At 48.6% G+C, this 17,028-nt stretch overlaps 1 protein-coding gene across 1 annotated transcript in view; it reads right to left on the bottom strand.

Annotated features, from left to right (window-relative positions):
• Positions 1–17,028, bottom strand: part of LOC135815053 (uncharacterized) — a 39,365-nt gene that overhangs the window by 7,108 nt on the left and 15,229 nt on the right. The window contains exons 5-12 of the mRNA XM_065328287.1: positions 8,536–9,108; positions 7,193–7,507; positions 3,934–4,245; positions 3,554–3,644; positions 3,307–3,371; positions 1,732–2,055; positions 1,000–1,296; positions 310–462 (exon numbers count right to left, since the gene is read on the bottom strand). Coding sequence (XP_065184359.1) covers positions 310–462; positions 1,000–1,296; positions 1,732–2,055; positions 3,307–3,371; positions 3,554–3,644; positions 3,934–4,245; positions 7,193–7,507; positions 8,536–9,108 — 2,130 coding nt within the window. The remainder of the gene's footprint in view (positions 1–309; positions 463–999; positions 1,297–1,731; positions 2,056–3,306; positions 3,372–3,553; positions 3,645–3,933; positions 4,246–7,192; positions 7,508–8,535; positions 9,109–17,028) is intronic.

Below are 17,028 nucleotides of genomic sequence, written 5' to 3'. Positions count from 1 at the left end.
CTCATCTAGACTGTAGCTTAGGGATTTTTCCTGAACGTGTATGAACCTTGAGTCTCTTTTGACCTTATTCACTCATTCAAGCCATACAAAGTCATCCACAGTATTATTACTTGGAGTAGCATCGCTAGTTATACTTAAGTCCAAACCGTTTTCACCCTGAAGATCGGCCATGCCCGAAAATTTGGTGAATAGCTGTTAGTTTGCGTATGCAGCAAAGAGACCGCATTTCAAGTGTTTGAGTTGAGGTATCCCAAGGTACATATTTCAGACGTTCGTTTCATGGCCGCACATCGACTATAATTCACTCACCGATATTTGCGATAGCAGCCCTGTATCTGCTGTCGCCGATAGATTAGCTGCTCCCATCTGAGCCACTGTGCTGCCAGGATAATACTGTGCTGTGTCGCCGGAGTAGAGTTCGCCAGTGGCACCCATTCTCAGTAGCATGTTGTCACCAAACATCTGTACAGAAGACCAGCAGTAAAAATCAAAGGACGAAAAAAAGAAAAAAAGATGATGAGTAACCAGAGAATACCACATGTGAGATGTATGTTATGTCTATGTGTGTGTGTGTGTGTGTGTGTGTGTGTGTGTGTGTGTATGTGTGTGTGTGTGTTTGCGTGTGTGTGGGTGTTTGTGTATGTGAGTGTGTGTGTGTGTGTGTGTGTGTGTGTGTGTGTGTGTGTGTGTGTGTGTGTGTGTGTGAGTGTGTGTGTGTGTGTGTGTGTTTGTGTGTGTGTGTGTGTGTGTGTGTTTGTGTGTGTGTGTGTGTTTGTGTGTGTGTGTTTGTGTGTGTGTTGAATGGTGTAATCCCAGAACAAGTTGCTATGTCTAACAAAGCTGTTCGCTATCATCGCTTCCGCGATGGGCAGGTCTGAGGTCTGAGGTCTGAGGTGTGTGTGTGTGTGTGTGTGTGTGTGTGTGTGTGTATGTGTGTGTGTATGTATGTGCGTGTGTGTGTGTGTGTGTTTGTGAGTCTGTCTGTGTCTGTCTACTCACACTGCTCTGATGTCCCGGCATTGCCTTCATCGAAGATCCAGAGTAAGATGTGTGACCATGCTGCAACGGTCTGTTGCCAGGACAATAGTGCGGAGAGCTCGTATCAGCGTATACTGCTGCGCCACTCGGTCCACTAAGGTAGGATGCCGTTGGCGTGTTACCATACTGTGACTGGTATAGACTGCTGCCAATTGCTGCCGACGGGAACTGAGGTTGTTCTGGATGCTGCTGTTGTTGCGGCTGCTGCTGCTGTTGCTGCGTCATTGCCATCGAGAATGCAGTGGATCCATGTATTTTCTTCAAGGAGAGCACATCATCAGGAACATCACCGAGAAATTACAGAATACAGTGCCAGCCCTCGTCAATGACCCGGCAAAAGGGCAGAGTGATTCAGAAACCCCGAAAAAGGAAATGATTTTCACTTGCTCAAGAGTGCTGCTACTGTAGCCCAGTATTCCAAACATGCCAACATGCCTAGCTAAAGTCTCCATTGGCAAACATATACAAATTCTGCTCAATCCAACCAGCCCATTTGTAGGAGTTGCATTATGAGAGCTTGTGTGGATACTGAATCCTTGGTTCTAACCCACCTGTTAGATGCATGTTATGTCTATGTCTATGTATGTATGTGTGTGTGTGTGTGTGTGTGTGTGTGTGTGTGTGTGTGTGTGTGTGTGTGTGTGTGTGTGTGTGTGTGCGTGTGTGTGTGTGTGTGTGTGTGTGTTTACTCACACTCCTCTGGTGTCCTGACAGTGTGTGTGCCTTCACCGAAGATCCAGAGTAAGATGTGTGAACATGCTGCCCAGGTCTGTTGCCAGGACGATAGTACGGAGAGCTCGTATCAGCGTAAACCGCTGTGCCACTCAGTCCACTGGCGGAGGATGCCGTTGGCGTGTTACCATACTGTGACTGGTATAGACTGCTGCTAATTGCTGCCGACGGGAACTGAGGTTGTTCTGGCTGCTGCTGTTGTTGCGGCTGCTGCTGCTGTTGTTGCGGCTGTGGCTGTTGTTGCTGCGTCATTGCCATCGAGAATGCAGTGGATCCATGTCTCTGCTTCAAGGTTAGCACATCACCAGGAACATCACGGAGAAATTACAGAATTCATTGCCAGCCCTCGTCAATGACCCGGCAGAAGAGCACAGTGATTCAGAAACCCCGAAAAGGGAAATGATTTCCACTTGCTCAAGAGTGCTGCTACTGTAGCTTAGTATTCCAAACACGCAAACATGCCTAGCCAAAGTCACCATTGGCAAACATCTACAAATTCTGCTCAATCCAATCAGCACATTTGTAGGAGTTGCATTATGAGAGCATGTGTGGATACTGATTCCTAGGTTCGAACCCCAGGATGCGCAGTTAGTTACATTTTTCTCTCCTTGCCTGTTTTGTTTCTGCATGTTATTCCCCTTGTTATTCCCCTTGCCGTGAGTCGCTTGTGAGTCACGTATGAGTCGTGTATAGCTAAACCCGTATTTCTCCACTTTACCAGTATGACTCTGTCTGTTATGAGCAGGATAATGGTGAGTCAAAATGTGCAACAATTTCCACAAAACTGACTGATAAAATATTGACAATCCAGAAGCGATGCAGCTAACCCTCAGGTGATTGAATGTCAGTATCACATCAGTCAGTTTTGTGCTAATTGTTGCACATTGTGACTGACAATTATCCTGCTTATAATCTTTCGTGTTGGACCGAACGGATAACTTGTAAACTGATGGTCCTCTCTTTTTAATTCCTGACGATTATTTGTAAAACTACGAAGTGAGTGTTTTGACTTGTGTTTCAGTGTGGCTACGTCCGGGGCCAGCTACTGCACATCCACCCAAGTTCTTTAACGCCAACTGAGATGGATTCAATGTCAGATCTGTTCCTATGCACACCGCACCTAATGGGTAGGGCACTGTCCCGGAAAGACAAGGATGCTGGGTTCGAATCCCGCTTGTGGATCCTTCTTTTGCAACAGGTTGAACAATCCAATGCTGGATCAAGGTTGTTTGTTGAACTGACTGTAGTTTAGGGATTTTCCCTGAACGTTTATGACCGTTGAGTCTCTTTTGACCTTAGTCACTCATTCAAGCTATACAAAGTTATCCACAGTATTATTACTTGGAGTAGCATCACTAGTTAAAAGTCAAAACCGTATTCACCCTGAAGATCGGCCATGCCCGAAAATTTGGTGAATAACTGTTAGTTTGCGTATGCAGCAAAGAGACCGTATTTTAAGTGTTTGAGTTGTGGTATCCCAAGGTACACATTTCAGACGTTCGTTTCACGGTCGCACATCGACTCTAATTCACTCACCGATGCTTGCGATGGCAGCCCTGTATCTGCTGTCGCCGATAGATTAGCTGCTCCCATCTGAGTCCCTGCGGTCAACACAAGAGAAGCACCACCAGTACTTGTACTTGGTAATGTAATTTCACAATTTCCAGACAGTCAGCTTGTGCACACCAGCATGCCAGCAGCATTCCTACGTCCAAAATCACGTTGTCAAAATCATATCCCACCACAACCCTGGACAACAGCAGCATACATCAAACTGCCTTACTTCCTGCGCTGCCCGGATAAGTCTGTGCTGTGTCGCCTGAGTAGAGAGCGCCAGTGGCACACATTGCCTGTAGCATGTCTTCGCCAAACATCTGTACAGAAGACCAGCAGTAAAAAAGCAAAGAAAGAAGAAAGAAAAAAAGAAAAAAGGTGAATAACCAGAGAATCCCACCTGTGAGATGCATGTTGTGTCTATGTGTGCGTGTGTGTGTGTGTGTGTGTGTGTGTGTGTGTGTATGTGTGTGTGTGTGTGTGTGTGTGTGTGTGTGTGTGTGTGTGTGTGTGTGTGTGTGTGTGGTGTGCGTGCGCGTGTGCATGCGTGTGTGTGTGTGTGTGTGTGCGAGTGTGTGTTCGTGAGTCTGTCTGTGTCCGTTTACTCACACTGCTCTGGTGTCCCGGCAGTGCCTTCACCGAAGATCCAGAGTGAGATGTGTGACCATGCTGCAACGGTCTGTTGTCAGGGCAACAGTATGGAGAGCTCGTATCAGCGTATACTACTGCGCCACTCGGTCCACTGAGGGAGGATGCCGTTGGTGTGTTACCATACTGTGACTGGTATAGACTGCTGCCATTTGTTGCCGGTGGGAAGTGAGGTTGTGGCAGCTGCTGCTGTTGTTGCGGCGGCTGCTGTTGTTGCGGCTTCTGCTGTTGTTGCTGCATCTTTCTCATCAAGAATGCATAGTATCCATGTGTCTGATTCAAGGAGAGCACATTATCAACAATATCACAAAGACATTACAGAATACATTGCCAGCCCTCGTCAATGACACGGAAAAAGCACAGTAATTTAGAAACCCCGAAAGGGGAAATGATTTCCACTTGCACAAGAGTGCTGCTACTGTAGCCCAGTATTCCAAGCATGCCAACATGCCTAGCTAAAGTCTCCATTGGCTAACATCTACAAATTCTGCTCAATCCAACCAGCACATTTGTAGGAGTTTCTATATTTGATAGAAAGAAATTTTTTCACAGTTTTTAAAGAATATTATCAAGCATAAGTACAGCTGCAGTGGTGTCTTTAACTTCATTCTCGCGAGTCAAGCTCTGTATGAAGACATCCAAGAAGATTGCCTGATGAGTCCAGCGGGGACGAAACATACGTCGCAATCGAGCTATGTCGTTGCTGTGTCATCATCTATGTGCCATGCGCTACTTGATGTACCAGCCTGCTATGCCGGATACCGCCAGCCATGCATCGACCAGGCGCCAGGCGCGAACTGATGGTGGTGGTGGTGAGAAGGAGAGCTCTGTGCCAGAACTTTGCAGCCTAGAGAGCGTGTGTGGGCAGGCGTGTGTTTACCGCCATATTGCCAGGTGTGTCTTTACCACCATATTATCAACCATAAGTACAGCTGCAGTGGTGTCTTCAACTTCATTTTAGTTTTTAAAGAGTATTTGAGCCAGAGCACGCCAAAATATGACCACAGACCAAAAATTCGATTTTCAGTTTTTTTGTTAAAAAATGATCTAACATACCTAATGTTCACTGTCTGAAAGTTTTGGATTGATCCGACATGTCTAAGTGTTGCTACAATGGTATCATATGCAGCACTGTTGAAATGGTGAAATTCTATGTGCAGCAATGGGATTGTCATTTTTGCACACAATTGATATGCCCCTTGGTTCATCCTTTCCGGGTCAGTTCCTCTGTCCAGGGTCTTATAGCATGAGCTGACAGGTACTCAGCCACATCCAAATTGTCTATAGGCAGCTGAGCTGGGTGTCCGAAATACCTCCTGTTTGGAGCACCACTGGAGAACCGCCAGCGAAAACATGGTCAACATCTGTAGATGGCCGAAGAAGTTGGCACTCCACGCCTCTCCATCACATTCCACCTGTACTTTCAGATATACAGTATACACTGCTGCACACAGTGTTCGTCAACATACTAGACGTCGCACTCATATTCCCCACACCAAAGCCCATCTGCACACGGTTTTCTCCGCTCGCCAGAGAGTACTGTTTTCGCTGTATACTGCTCATGCTAGCGATGTTCCGCATACGGGTACTCAAATTATCGACTTGAGCAAGTTGAGGGAGCAGCAGAGTCCAGTGATTGTTTTTGCACTTGCAACCAATACTGGCATTGTCCCGGATATGTGCAGCGATGTCCATTCTGGCCAAATCATCGGCCGACTCACCTCCCAAGTCAGTGTCGATGCCAATCGCTTGCCAGGTTGTCATCAGAGTAGAATTCCTCGTCACTGCAGATCGTGGGACTACCAGCATCAATTCCTTTTACGCTCGATGAAAGTGTCGCCCTCAAATGACTCGTCGCTGTAGCCATCATCGTCTTCCTTCTGTTTCCGACTCGAATCCTCAAAATATTTTATCCTGCGCATGGAGTGCGATGATGTCGTCTTCTTCCGCTCCGCAGTACATTACTACTACTAGGCTCTTCTGTCGATACATCGATGACGATCAGTTTTAGGCGACTCAGCGCAACATGGAATACAAACTCTAACAAATAAACTACTTACTTGCAACAAAGAATTGCATCCGGAACAGTCCAGTCGACCGAGGAGAACAACAACAGCGACTCGCGTTGCACTGCACTTCGTATTTTTTTGCCGCGGAATTCAAATCGCGATTATCTCGACTTTTTCAAAAAAAGCTGTGGTCATGTTTTAGCGCGCTCGGGCTCATTTATTTTTTAGAGCTTGTGTGGATATAGATTCCTAGGTTCGAACCCCAGGGTGGCCAGTTAGTTACATTATTTTCTCTCCTTCCATGTTTTGTATCTGCATGTTATTACCCTTGCCGTGAGTCGCTTGTGAGTCACGTATGAGTCGTACATGGTTAAACCCGTATTTCTCCACTTTACCCGTATGACTGGTCCGGTCGTTGAAATAGCGTAGGCCGCAGACTTACGCAAGCACAAGTGTGCGTGCACTACAATCACCTGAAGCCCTGGCAGCGTGCTCCCAGTGTATTGCCGCGTCTGCCAAATTCCATGTGTGCACTGTCGCCAGCTGCCTTGCCACCGCTGCGTGATGAGTTCATTTGGCCAGACAGTGATGGCATTGAGTTTGCTCAGGCTACCCCTACGCCTGCTGGGCCGCCAGTACAGCCTCAGTCCATTATTGTACCAGGATCACATGACCATTGGTGCAGGAATGCTGGTCTGCCTGCCTTACACTATGACTATACTACAGAACTAGGTATGTTGTGTACACTGACTGTACGCTCTGGACGACTGCTGTTCAACTTTAGGATGCTTTGGACTTGGATTGCGATATTACATTAGGCAGTTATTTTTGTACAGATTTCTAAGGGTGTGTGTGTGTGTGTGTGTATATACACAGGGGTACCCGCAGTTGGATCCTGGGACGGATACCATGATGCCGTCAATCCTTTTTCTGCACCTTGTCCTCACCCACTTACTGAGGTGTGGTGAGCCGATAAGTGGGATCATTTTAAGTCCACCCTAGTTTGGGGATTTCAGGGGGTGTCGGCCGCTGGGTGGTTCAATGGCCAATTGAGTCATCTTTACAAGATTCCTTTTGAGTCTCTCTCCCCTCTCCTGGGGAGACCCACGTGACCAGTTTTGGCAGTGAGCAAGTACAAGTACAAAGTGTGTGTGTGTGTGTGCGTGCGTGCGTGTGTGTGTTCGAGAGTCTGTCTGTGTCTGTTTACTCACACTGCTCTGGTGTCCCGGCAGTCCCTTCACCAAAGATCCAGAATAAGATGTGTCACCTTGCTGCAGCAGTCTGTTGCCAGGGCGAAAATGCGGAGAGCTCGTATCAGCGTATACTGCTGCGCCACTCGGTCCACTGAGGGAGGATGCCTTTGGTGTGTTACCATACTGTGACTGGTATAGACTGCTGCCATTCGTTGCCGGTGGGAAGTGAGGTTGTTGCGGCTGCTGCTGTTGTTGCGGCTGCTGCTGTTGTTGCAGCTTCTGCTGTCGTTGCTTCATCATTGCCATCAAGAATGCATTGTATCCATGTGTCTGCTTCAGGGAGAGCACATTATCAGGAATATCACAAAGACATTACAGAATACATTGCCAGCTCTCGTAACTGACACGGCAAAAGAGCACAGTGATTCAGAAACCCCGAAAAGGGAAATGATTTTCATTTGCTCAAGAGTGCTGCTACTGTAGCCCAGTGTTTCAAACATGCCAACATGCCTAGCTAAAGTCTCCATTGGCAAACATCTACAAATTCTGCTCAATCCAACCAGCACATTTGTAGGAGTTGCTATATTTGATAGAAAAGGATATTTTTCACAGTTTTAAAAGAGTATTTATTTTTTAGAGCTTGTGTGGATATAGATTCCTAGGTTCGAACCCCAGGATGGGCAGTTAGTTACATTATTTTCTCTCCTTCCATGTTTTGTATCTGCATGTTATTACCCTTGCCGTGAGTCGCTTGTGAGTCACGTATGAGTCGTACATGGTTAAACCCGTATTTCTCCACTTTACCCGTATGACTGGTCCGGTCGTTGAAATAGCGTTGGCCGCAGACTTACGCAAGCACAAGTGTGCGTGCACTACAATCACCTGAAGCCCTGGCAGCGTGCTCCCAGTGTATTGCCGCGTCTGCCTAATTCCATGTGTGCACCGTCGCCAGCTGCCTTGCCACCGCTGAGTGATGAGTTCATTTGGCCAGACAGTGATGACTTTGAGTTTGCTCAGGCTACCCCTACGCCTGCTGGGCCGCCAGTACAGCCTCAGTCCATTAGTGTAGCAGGATCACATCATCATTGGTGCAGGAATGCTGGTCTGCCTGCCTCACACTATGACTATACTACGGAACTAGGTATGTTGTGTACACTGACTGTACGCTCTGGACGACTGCTGTTCAACTTTAGGATGCTTTGGACTTGGATTGCGATATTACATTAGGCAGTTAATTTTTTACAGATTTCTAAGTGTGTGTGTGTGTGTGTGTGTGTGTGTGTGTGCGTGTGTGTGTGTGCGTGTGTGTGTGTGTGTATGCGTGTGTGTGTTCGTGAGTCTGTCTGTGTCTGTTTACTCACACTGCTCTGGTGTCCCGGCAGCGCGTTCACCGAAGATCCAGAGTAAGATGTGTGACCATGCTGCAACGGTGTGTTGCCCGGACGATAGTACGAAGAGCTCGTATCAGCGTATACTGCTGCGCCACTCGGTGCACTGAGGAAGGATGCCGTTGGTGTGTTACCATACAGTGATTGGTATAGCCTGCTGCCATTCGTTCGTGAGTCTGTCTGTGTCTGTTTACTCACACTGCTCTGGTGTCCCGACAGTGCCTTCACCGAAGATCCAGAGTAAGATGTTTGATCATGCTGCAACGATCTGTTGTCTGGACGATAGTACGAAGAGCTCGTATCAGCGTATACTGCTGCGCCACTCGGTCCACTGAGGGAGGATGCCTTTGGTGTGTTACCATACTGTGACTGGTATAGACTGCTGACATTCGTTGCCGGTGGGAAATGAGGTTGTTGCGGCTGCTGCTGTTGTTGCGGCTGCTGCTGTTGTTGCGGCTGCTGCTGTTGTTGTTGCGGCTGCTGCTGTTGTTGCGGCTGCTGCTGTTGCTGCATCATTTCCATCGAAAAGTCATTGGATGCATATGTCTGCTTCAAGGAGAGCACATTATCAGGAATATTACAAAGACATTACAGAATACATTGCCAGCTCTCGTCACTGACACGGCAAAAGAGCACAGTGATTCAGAAACCCCGAAAAGGGAAATGATTTTCACTTGCTCCAGTCTCTCCGGAGGCGTGGGTTCGAATCCCACCGCTGCCACCAGTGTTAGCTGCTCCCGGCTAATGATGCCCCCTCACACCGGAACACAGGGGTTTTATATGATTGGATAATTTATAGAAGTATTCGACAAGAATGTAGACAGAAAGAGAACAGGACAACGACAACTCAAGACTAGACTAGAACAGAACTGGACTGGAGCATGCGCTCTTCTATGTGAGTGGCTCATTGCCAAGGGGAACGAGCGGGAAATACGAATAGTGAGTATTCAGGTCGTGGCATAAATACACCTATTACACTGCTACTGTAGCCCAGTATTCCGAACACGCAAACATACCTAGCTAAAGTCTCCATTGGCAAACATCTATAAATTCTGCTCAATCCAACCGCACATTTGTAGGAGTTGCTATGTTTGATAGAAAGAATATTTTTCACAGTTTTAAAAGAGATGAAGTTGATTGTTCCAACTAGGAACACACGCTTTTTGCCGAACTTGACACTTGACTGACTCACAACTGCCATCCGGAGCACACGAGGAGCACGTCGCACCTTTCACTCGGCAAACCTGCAAGAAAGCACCACTCCCTGCTCAATACACAGTGTTTCGGGGAATTCACCCCTCATCAGTTGAGCTTGAGTAGGCTGAGGAAGATTGTGCCTGAAAAGCACCACTTATATACTGCTCTCCAGGCCAAACCATCACCAGGGATACAAACTTACAGAGACGCTTTGTTTCCAGCGCGACAAACACCTCGTGAAGCTCCAGGTAGCAGCGTGAGGCAGAGTCGCAGTCAGAGTCAGAGTCGCGACTCTGACTGAAGCCCTGGCAGCGTGCTCCCAGTGTATTGCCGCGTGTGCCTAATTCCATGTGTGCACCGTCGCCAGCTGCCTTGCCACCGCTGTGTGATGAGTTCATTTGGCCAGACAGTGATGACATTGAGTTTGCTCAGGCTGCTCCTGCGCCTGCTGGGCCGCCAATACAGCCTCAGTCCATTAGTGTACCAGGATCACATGACCATTGGTGCAGGAATGCTGCCTTACTGGTCTGCCTGCCTCACATTGTGACTATACTACCCTTCAGCTTTGTTTTTATGTCGCCAATGCTCACTTGGCAGCCCATTTCATCCCAATTTTGGTTAGTAGGCAGTGCTGCCAAATAAATTTCGCCCAAAATTGGACACCCTTCACTGCCAAGACTGGCCACATGGTGCGAATTTTTCTCCTCGGAAAATTCTTTACAGAGAATTCAAAATATCGCCTAAAACACCATGAAAATTCGCTTTGTTGCCATGGTAACCCCAGAGTTGTCATGGATAATTATTTTGTAATGATGAGATGCTGCAGAAGACCAGTTTCGACCTTTCTGGACCGCCATTCACCGACGGTGGGCTACACGATGCTGGAGGAACTAGATTCCAGTGAAAACCCAAGATCCCTTTGCTCCTGGACGCTCCGACGTGTTGTGATATCTGCCAGGTGCGCAGTTACTAGTATTTTCGTCGCTACAGCGAGGACGACGCCGATCGGCAAACTCTCGCTCACAGCCATCACCAGCCTCTCAAAGCCATCACTTGGCATCCCCCAGAGGTACAGGAGAAAGCCAAAACAGCTCACAACAAACAAAAGCTAAGGACGATGGAAAGAGAGCATGTCAAAAAGAAGACGAACAGTATGAAGTTCAAATGGTTTTGAACACTCGTACCACCAACTATACCACTTTCAATAAATCGTGACGCCATTTTGTTTTAACATGAATATCGCGGGTTGGCTCTTGCTGCGATGTTTCACTTTGTTTCGGCTAACTTCAATTTAGTGTTCATGGCGTGGCGTACTGGATTCCAAAATTTCCTCGTTTAAAGGAAATAGTGCCACACGACGAAGCGATGCATTGACTTTACCTGCTAGCACTTTGTCCCGTGGCGCCTTCTACCAGTATCCTTGGCAGGGAAGGAGAATGACATGGACTAGGACGGACAAAGAACCAGTGCCGCTTGTTAGCGATGTGCAGTCTACTGCACCTATATGTAGGAGATGTCTGGCACAGCACTACGAGCTACATGAAAGGATTAATTCATCCTGGCATAGGTGATTGGAGAGAGTATGACGGACTGTCTTGGTAAGATACGACGTTCCCCAACCCAGCGAAACATATAGTCACAACATCATGATGAAGGATATGAAAATACGTATCTTTACTTATAAAAGAGAGGCACCTGTGACGTGTGTCTGTGTGTGTGTGTGTGTGTGTGTGTGTGTGTGTGTGTGTGTGTGTCACGCTCCTTATAAAGAAGAGGCACCTGTGACGTGTGTTTTTGTGTCACGCTGAAGCGCTGCGGAGCAGCGCTGCCCTGAGCACGCGAAGCGTGCGAACAGTGTAGCACAGTGTAGCTAGCGGCCGCAGAAGCACTGAGCACGCGAAGCGTGCGAATCGTGTAGCTAGCGGAAGCAGCCACAGAAGCACTGAGCATGCGAAGCGTTCGAATCGTGTACGTACGTGTAGCCACCACCACGTGCTGAGCACGCGAAGCGTGCGAACAGTGTAGGTACGGTGGTAGCGCTTATACTGTAACTTATACATAGCAGACACGATCAGTACGAGTAGCAGCCGCGCGCAGAAGCACTGAGCACGCGAAGCGTGCGAATCATGTAGCCACCTAGCCTAGGCCATAGGTAGCACTACTACTAGCAGCCGCACAAGCGCTGCGGACCACGTGAGCCGTTCTCTGCAAATAAAAACATCTGCAACAAAAGGATACAAAAGATCTGCACTGACTGCACTCTGCATCTGATCTGCGGTGAAGAGCGCATCGCACTTTTGTTCGTAAGTTTATGAATTTTTTGAGCCGCTTCATCCGCCACCAGGTGATGGACAACCCTGACCAGCCTCCCGAAGGCGTAACAGACGTCCCTCCTTCTCCTTCCAACGATGAAGAACCTCCCTCACCAGGACTTCAGCGGTCTGGCCACCACCACGTGCTGAACACGTGTGCTGTTCATGTACTTGCTTCACCCGTACCCGCATGCCACATTCGGCCAGGCAACGCTGGCGGGGGTGCTGCTAGTTGCGTTTTAAAAAATGACATGAGTCAGGATGAAAATTTTGAAATGTAGATCTGTTATTTCTTCTTTCTTGGATCTTCTAATTAGAACACATGTTCTCATTCTTCTTGTATTGCTTGCACACCTGCTAAGCTTTGTCTCCACTTGGTGTCCCATGTTTTCTTGGAGTTTGGGAAGGTCTTGGAATCCTTAGTGTCATTGATACCAGCCATTCTGTAACATGTGCACAATGTATGCTTATTTATGGCACATATACATTTTAGATGGGCACCAAAATTTCCATGATGGAAGTTGGATATATAGACATCACTTTGGCATGAAAAAAGAAATTTCCAAAAATTATGCCTAAGCCAACCTACGCAAACTGAGAGCGGGTGACAATACACCACCCATCCAACTGGCTGATGCTGATGGAAGGATCATCCCAGACTTTGGTTGGAACCTCCAGAAATTTGGTGAATATTATTCATCAATTTTCTACGATTCCAGCATGCCGTGCAAACCGGTTCATCAGCCAGCGACTGGTGTCAGGGATGATGAGCCTTTCTCAACAGAAGACGTTCGTGCAGCGATACAGAAGCAAAAAGTAGGCGGAGCAGTCGGTCAGGATGGAATTAGCAGTGAGGTGCTGCGTGCAGGTTCTGACATTCTAGCTGGTTGGCTGTCCTCATTTTTCAATGTCATTCGCCAATTACAGCACTGCCCGGCAGACCTGACTACTGGAATTATTGTGCCAATATACAAAAATGGCAAACCGAAAGGAGCCCCGAAGAGTTACAGACCAGTAATGCTATTGTCAGTGGTTTGGAAAGTCCTTACAACCATAATCACAAAGAGAATTAGCACCAATATTCAGCAGTTTGTGGATGAGTCACAAGCCGGTTTCAGACCAGGTCGCTCAACAGCTGATGGGGTGTTCTGTGTGCGGTCTCTGTGTGAGAGAGCTTTGCTCGGAAATTGGAACTATTCAGCAGCATTACTCGATTTCAGCGGTGCATTCGACACAGTGAACCGTGGCAAGGCGCTCGATCGAATGGCCGATTCGGGTGCACCCACCTCAATGATGAAATTGCTAGTCTCCGATACGACAGCTAGGGTGAAGATTGCTGGGCAGCTCAGTGCTCCCTTCTCGACCAATATCGGCGTGGTTCAGGGGGACCCGATGTCTCCGGCCATGTTCATTGTCTACGCAGAAGGTGCGATGAGGCAGGTGAGAGCAGCCTGCACCTCCCCTTCATGCCTGCCTACTCATTTCTCACAGTATGCAGATGACACCACAATACATGACACTGAACGTGATGCTGTGGTAGCCGCTGCAGCGAAATGTGAGCCAATTTTCGCCCAGGATGACCTGAGATTAAATCTAACAAAAACTCAATTTGTAACTCCTTCCAAGGATGATGACGCATGGAGAAAGACGAAACTACTTGGAAGTCTCTTGGGATCTGGAAGTGACATCGAGAACCGTATCAATGCCGCTAACCGAGCGTTTGGCACTATAGCCTGGAAGAGACACACTTTATTATCTAGAATGCTTATGTTCACCACTCTTATCCTTCCGGTTCTACTATACAACTGTGGCCTGTGGACCTTGACAGCAGCACTCGGCAACAGGCTCGACACGTGGCATCGCCGCAAACTACGATCCATTCTCGGCGTAGTGTATCCCCAAAAAATATCGAATAAAAACTTATACAAGCTGTCCAACCAATTGCCTATCACCAGAACATGCAGGGAACGGCGCTTGTTATGGTTCGGCCATGTAATCAGAGAAGGCAGTGACTCGACATCCTACAAAGCTCTAAGACTTTCAATCGACACCAAAGACATCAAGAAGCCCAGGGGACGCCCCGTCACCAGATGGATCGACAACATCAAGAATGACTTAAAGACAATAAACGTTTCCATTGCCGAAGCGGAAGCTATTTCCCAAGACAGGGAAGCTTGGCTCGGCATTGTGAATCAATGTACTAACTTATCATGCTAAAAAAATATCTGCGCTTACTTGAATATCCTTTTGGTAAATAACATTCTGTACTTAATATTATATTCCTCATGCCTAGGCTCATGGTGGAATCGAGGTAGTTTTTCCCTGCAATAACAGAATGAAGAAGGTGTGTATGTCATGTGTTTCTCGTTTTCTCTAACTCTTTTGCCGACAGATGCGTTAGCCCCATGGGTGATCTCACCCATGGAGTACATGCGAGCTGTTATTATTATTATTATTATTATTATTATGCCTAAGCCACCTTTTAGCTTGGCTCGGCTCATTTGGCTATTTTCAAGACGATTATTTGTGGCACCAAGGGATGATGGCCCTCGTCTTCTGGGATGCTGGCGTGGCTAAGTGGTGCTGCCCCAAGAACTCTTCTAAGGTGAGGTAATGTTGGCTTGATGGAGTTTGTTCGTAGCTTGTTCTTCTATGCTGTGCCGTGGCCCGTGTATAGACCTATAAATCGTTCCAATATTGGGCCAATATTGAGAGGTACAGTATGCCAATTTCATGGTTTCCTTCAAAAGATTTTGCGCGGGCTTTGGAATGTCGATCTACACCCCAAAGCAAACCTACCTGCAATATTTTTTAGTGGGCGAAACCTGAGAGATCGACTTGCACAAATGTTCTGGTTTTCTCAGACATGCTCCCTTAAAAGTTCAAGCAATGAAAAGTCATCCTTAGTAATAGTAGCATGGCTAGTTAAACTGAAGTCAAAACTGTGTTCAACCTGATGATCTGTCATGCCCGAAAATTTGGTGAATATTGTGAGATACGTTTGTGTGGTGATATTATAGTACCTTTCCCTGCATGGGTCTTGGCACTCAGGCTGCTAGTTCTACTGTTCACACCCTAGGCCCTGCACTGCTGTACCTCTGGCGCCTTGCGCATAACACATTCCCATGTCACCTTTCAAGCCGCCTTTGCAGCCAGCTTCCCTTTAAACGCCATTGCGTTTTACTGATGATTCATTCTCATCTTTCGAAGAGTTGGTCTGCCTTGAGCAGGACACAACATGGCGCAGCGAAAGACACGAACCTCTGTCAAGGCAAATGCTGAGGAAGCAGGAGCAACCAACGACGGGTTGACAGAGCGGATGCACCCAGGGACTCAAGAAGAAGGAAGCCTGCTGCAGTCTATCGTCCGATCCCTCAGCCAGCAGCAGCAGATTCTGCTTAGGCTCACAATGGCGCAGTCAAGCCAGCCTGCCGGCAGTGGCCCGCCACCATCCACCTCAAGACAGCCAGAGGCAGGGCCGTAGGCAAGTGCAGGTTTTGTGGGGAGACTCACTCCAAGGGCCAATGCAAGGCCTGTAACCAGACATGCCGCTTGTGCCTCAAGGTGGGTCACTTTGCTAGGGTTTGTCGACAGCGGACCTCGCCCTCACCAGGAACGACGTCTGTCGACTCGCTGTTTGTCAACCAGGCTGGTCCTTCTTGGAACAAGCTGGTGACGGTTGGCGTCGCGATCCAGGGAGGATCGTCATGCGCTATCGGGTGGCTGCCGGACACGGGCGCGGATGTAGATGCCATCCGTCTTACCGACCTGGATGGTATCGACCCAAGCCTCAGGATGAATCTAGTGCCGGACACAGCTGATGTCAAGGCAGCTAACGGCACAGCTTTGGATTCCATGGGCAAGTTCGAGGCTCAGTTGTCTTTGAGCGACACTACTGCCGTGTCGACTCTGCACGTATTCCGGCAGCTGAAGACACCTCTGCTCAGCAAGGACACGTGCATGAAGTTGCGGCTTCTCGAGGATGGATGGCCTCACTCCCGTCTAAGGGCACAAAGCGTGGCAAACATCTCCAGGGAGGATCGTCATGCGCTATCGGGTGGCTGCCGGACACGGGCGCGGATGTAGACGCCACCAGTCTTACCGACCTGGATGGTATCGACCCAAGCCTCGGGATGAATCTAGTGCCGGACACAGCTGATGTCAAGGCAGCTAACGGCACAGCTTTGTCTTCCATTGGCAAGCTCGAGGCTCAGTTGTTTTCGAGCGACACTACTGCCGGGTCGACTCTGCACGTATTCCGGCAGCTGAAGACACCTCTGCTCAGCAAGGACACGTGCATGAAGTTGCGGCTTCTCGAGGATGGATGGCCTCACTCCCGTCTAAGGGCACAAAGCGTGGCAAACATCTCCATCCTTCGGAAGCAAGCATCCGAAGTCGCAGACACGTCAGTAGGTACTGCGTCGACGGCGGCTGAGGAAATCCGACGTACCTTGCTGGAAGACTTTCCAGAAGTGTTCTGTGATACCCCGCTCAAGCCCGTGAGCGGTGAGCCGATGCGCATCGAGCTCATCAACGGCACGTCGCCATGCCGCCTGTATCGCGCTCGCTCCATCCCATTCAGGTGGCGGGACGCTGTGCAGAACCAGCTGTCCGACATGGTGGGCAAGGGCGTCATTGAGAAGGTGCCTGTCGGCGAAGCATACACTTGGTGACACCCACTGGCGGTGGTCCCTAAGAAGAATTCCAGTGAGCCGCGCATCACGGTGGACCTGACGGGTCTAAATAAATGGGTCAAGAGGCCGGCATACCCAACCCGAGTACCTCGGGAAGTCGTCGCGTCGATCCGAATGGGGATGCAGTACTTCACCACCCTAGATTCTCGCCATGGCTACTGGCAGGTACCCCTCGACGACGATAGCACCAGGCTCACAACGTTCATGACGCCATGGGGTGCCTACCGTGTCAAGCGGAACGTCATGGGCTTGGTGTCGGCAGG

The sequence above is a fragment of the Sycon ciliatum genome, chromosome 1 (assembly GCF_964019385.1).
Source record: "Sycon ciliatum chromosome 1, ocSycCili1.1, whole genome shotgun sequence".
Taxonomy (NCBI): Eukaryota; Metazoa; Porifera; class Calcarea; order Leucosolenida; family Sycettidae; genus Sycon; species Sycon ciliatum.
The sequence above is the reverse complement of the archived record's forward strand: the minus strand, read 5'-3'. Positions and strand labels throughout refer to the sequence as shown.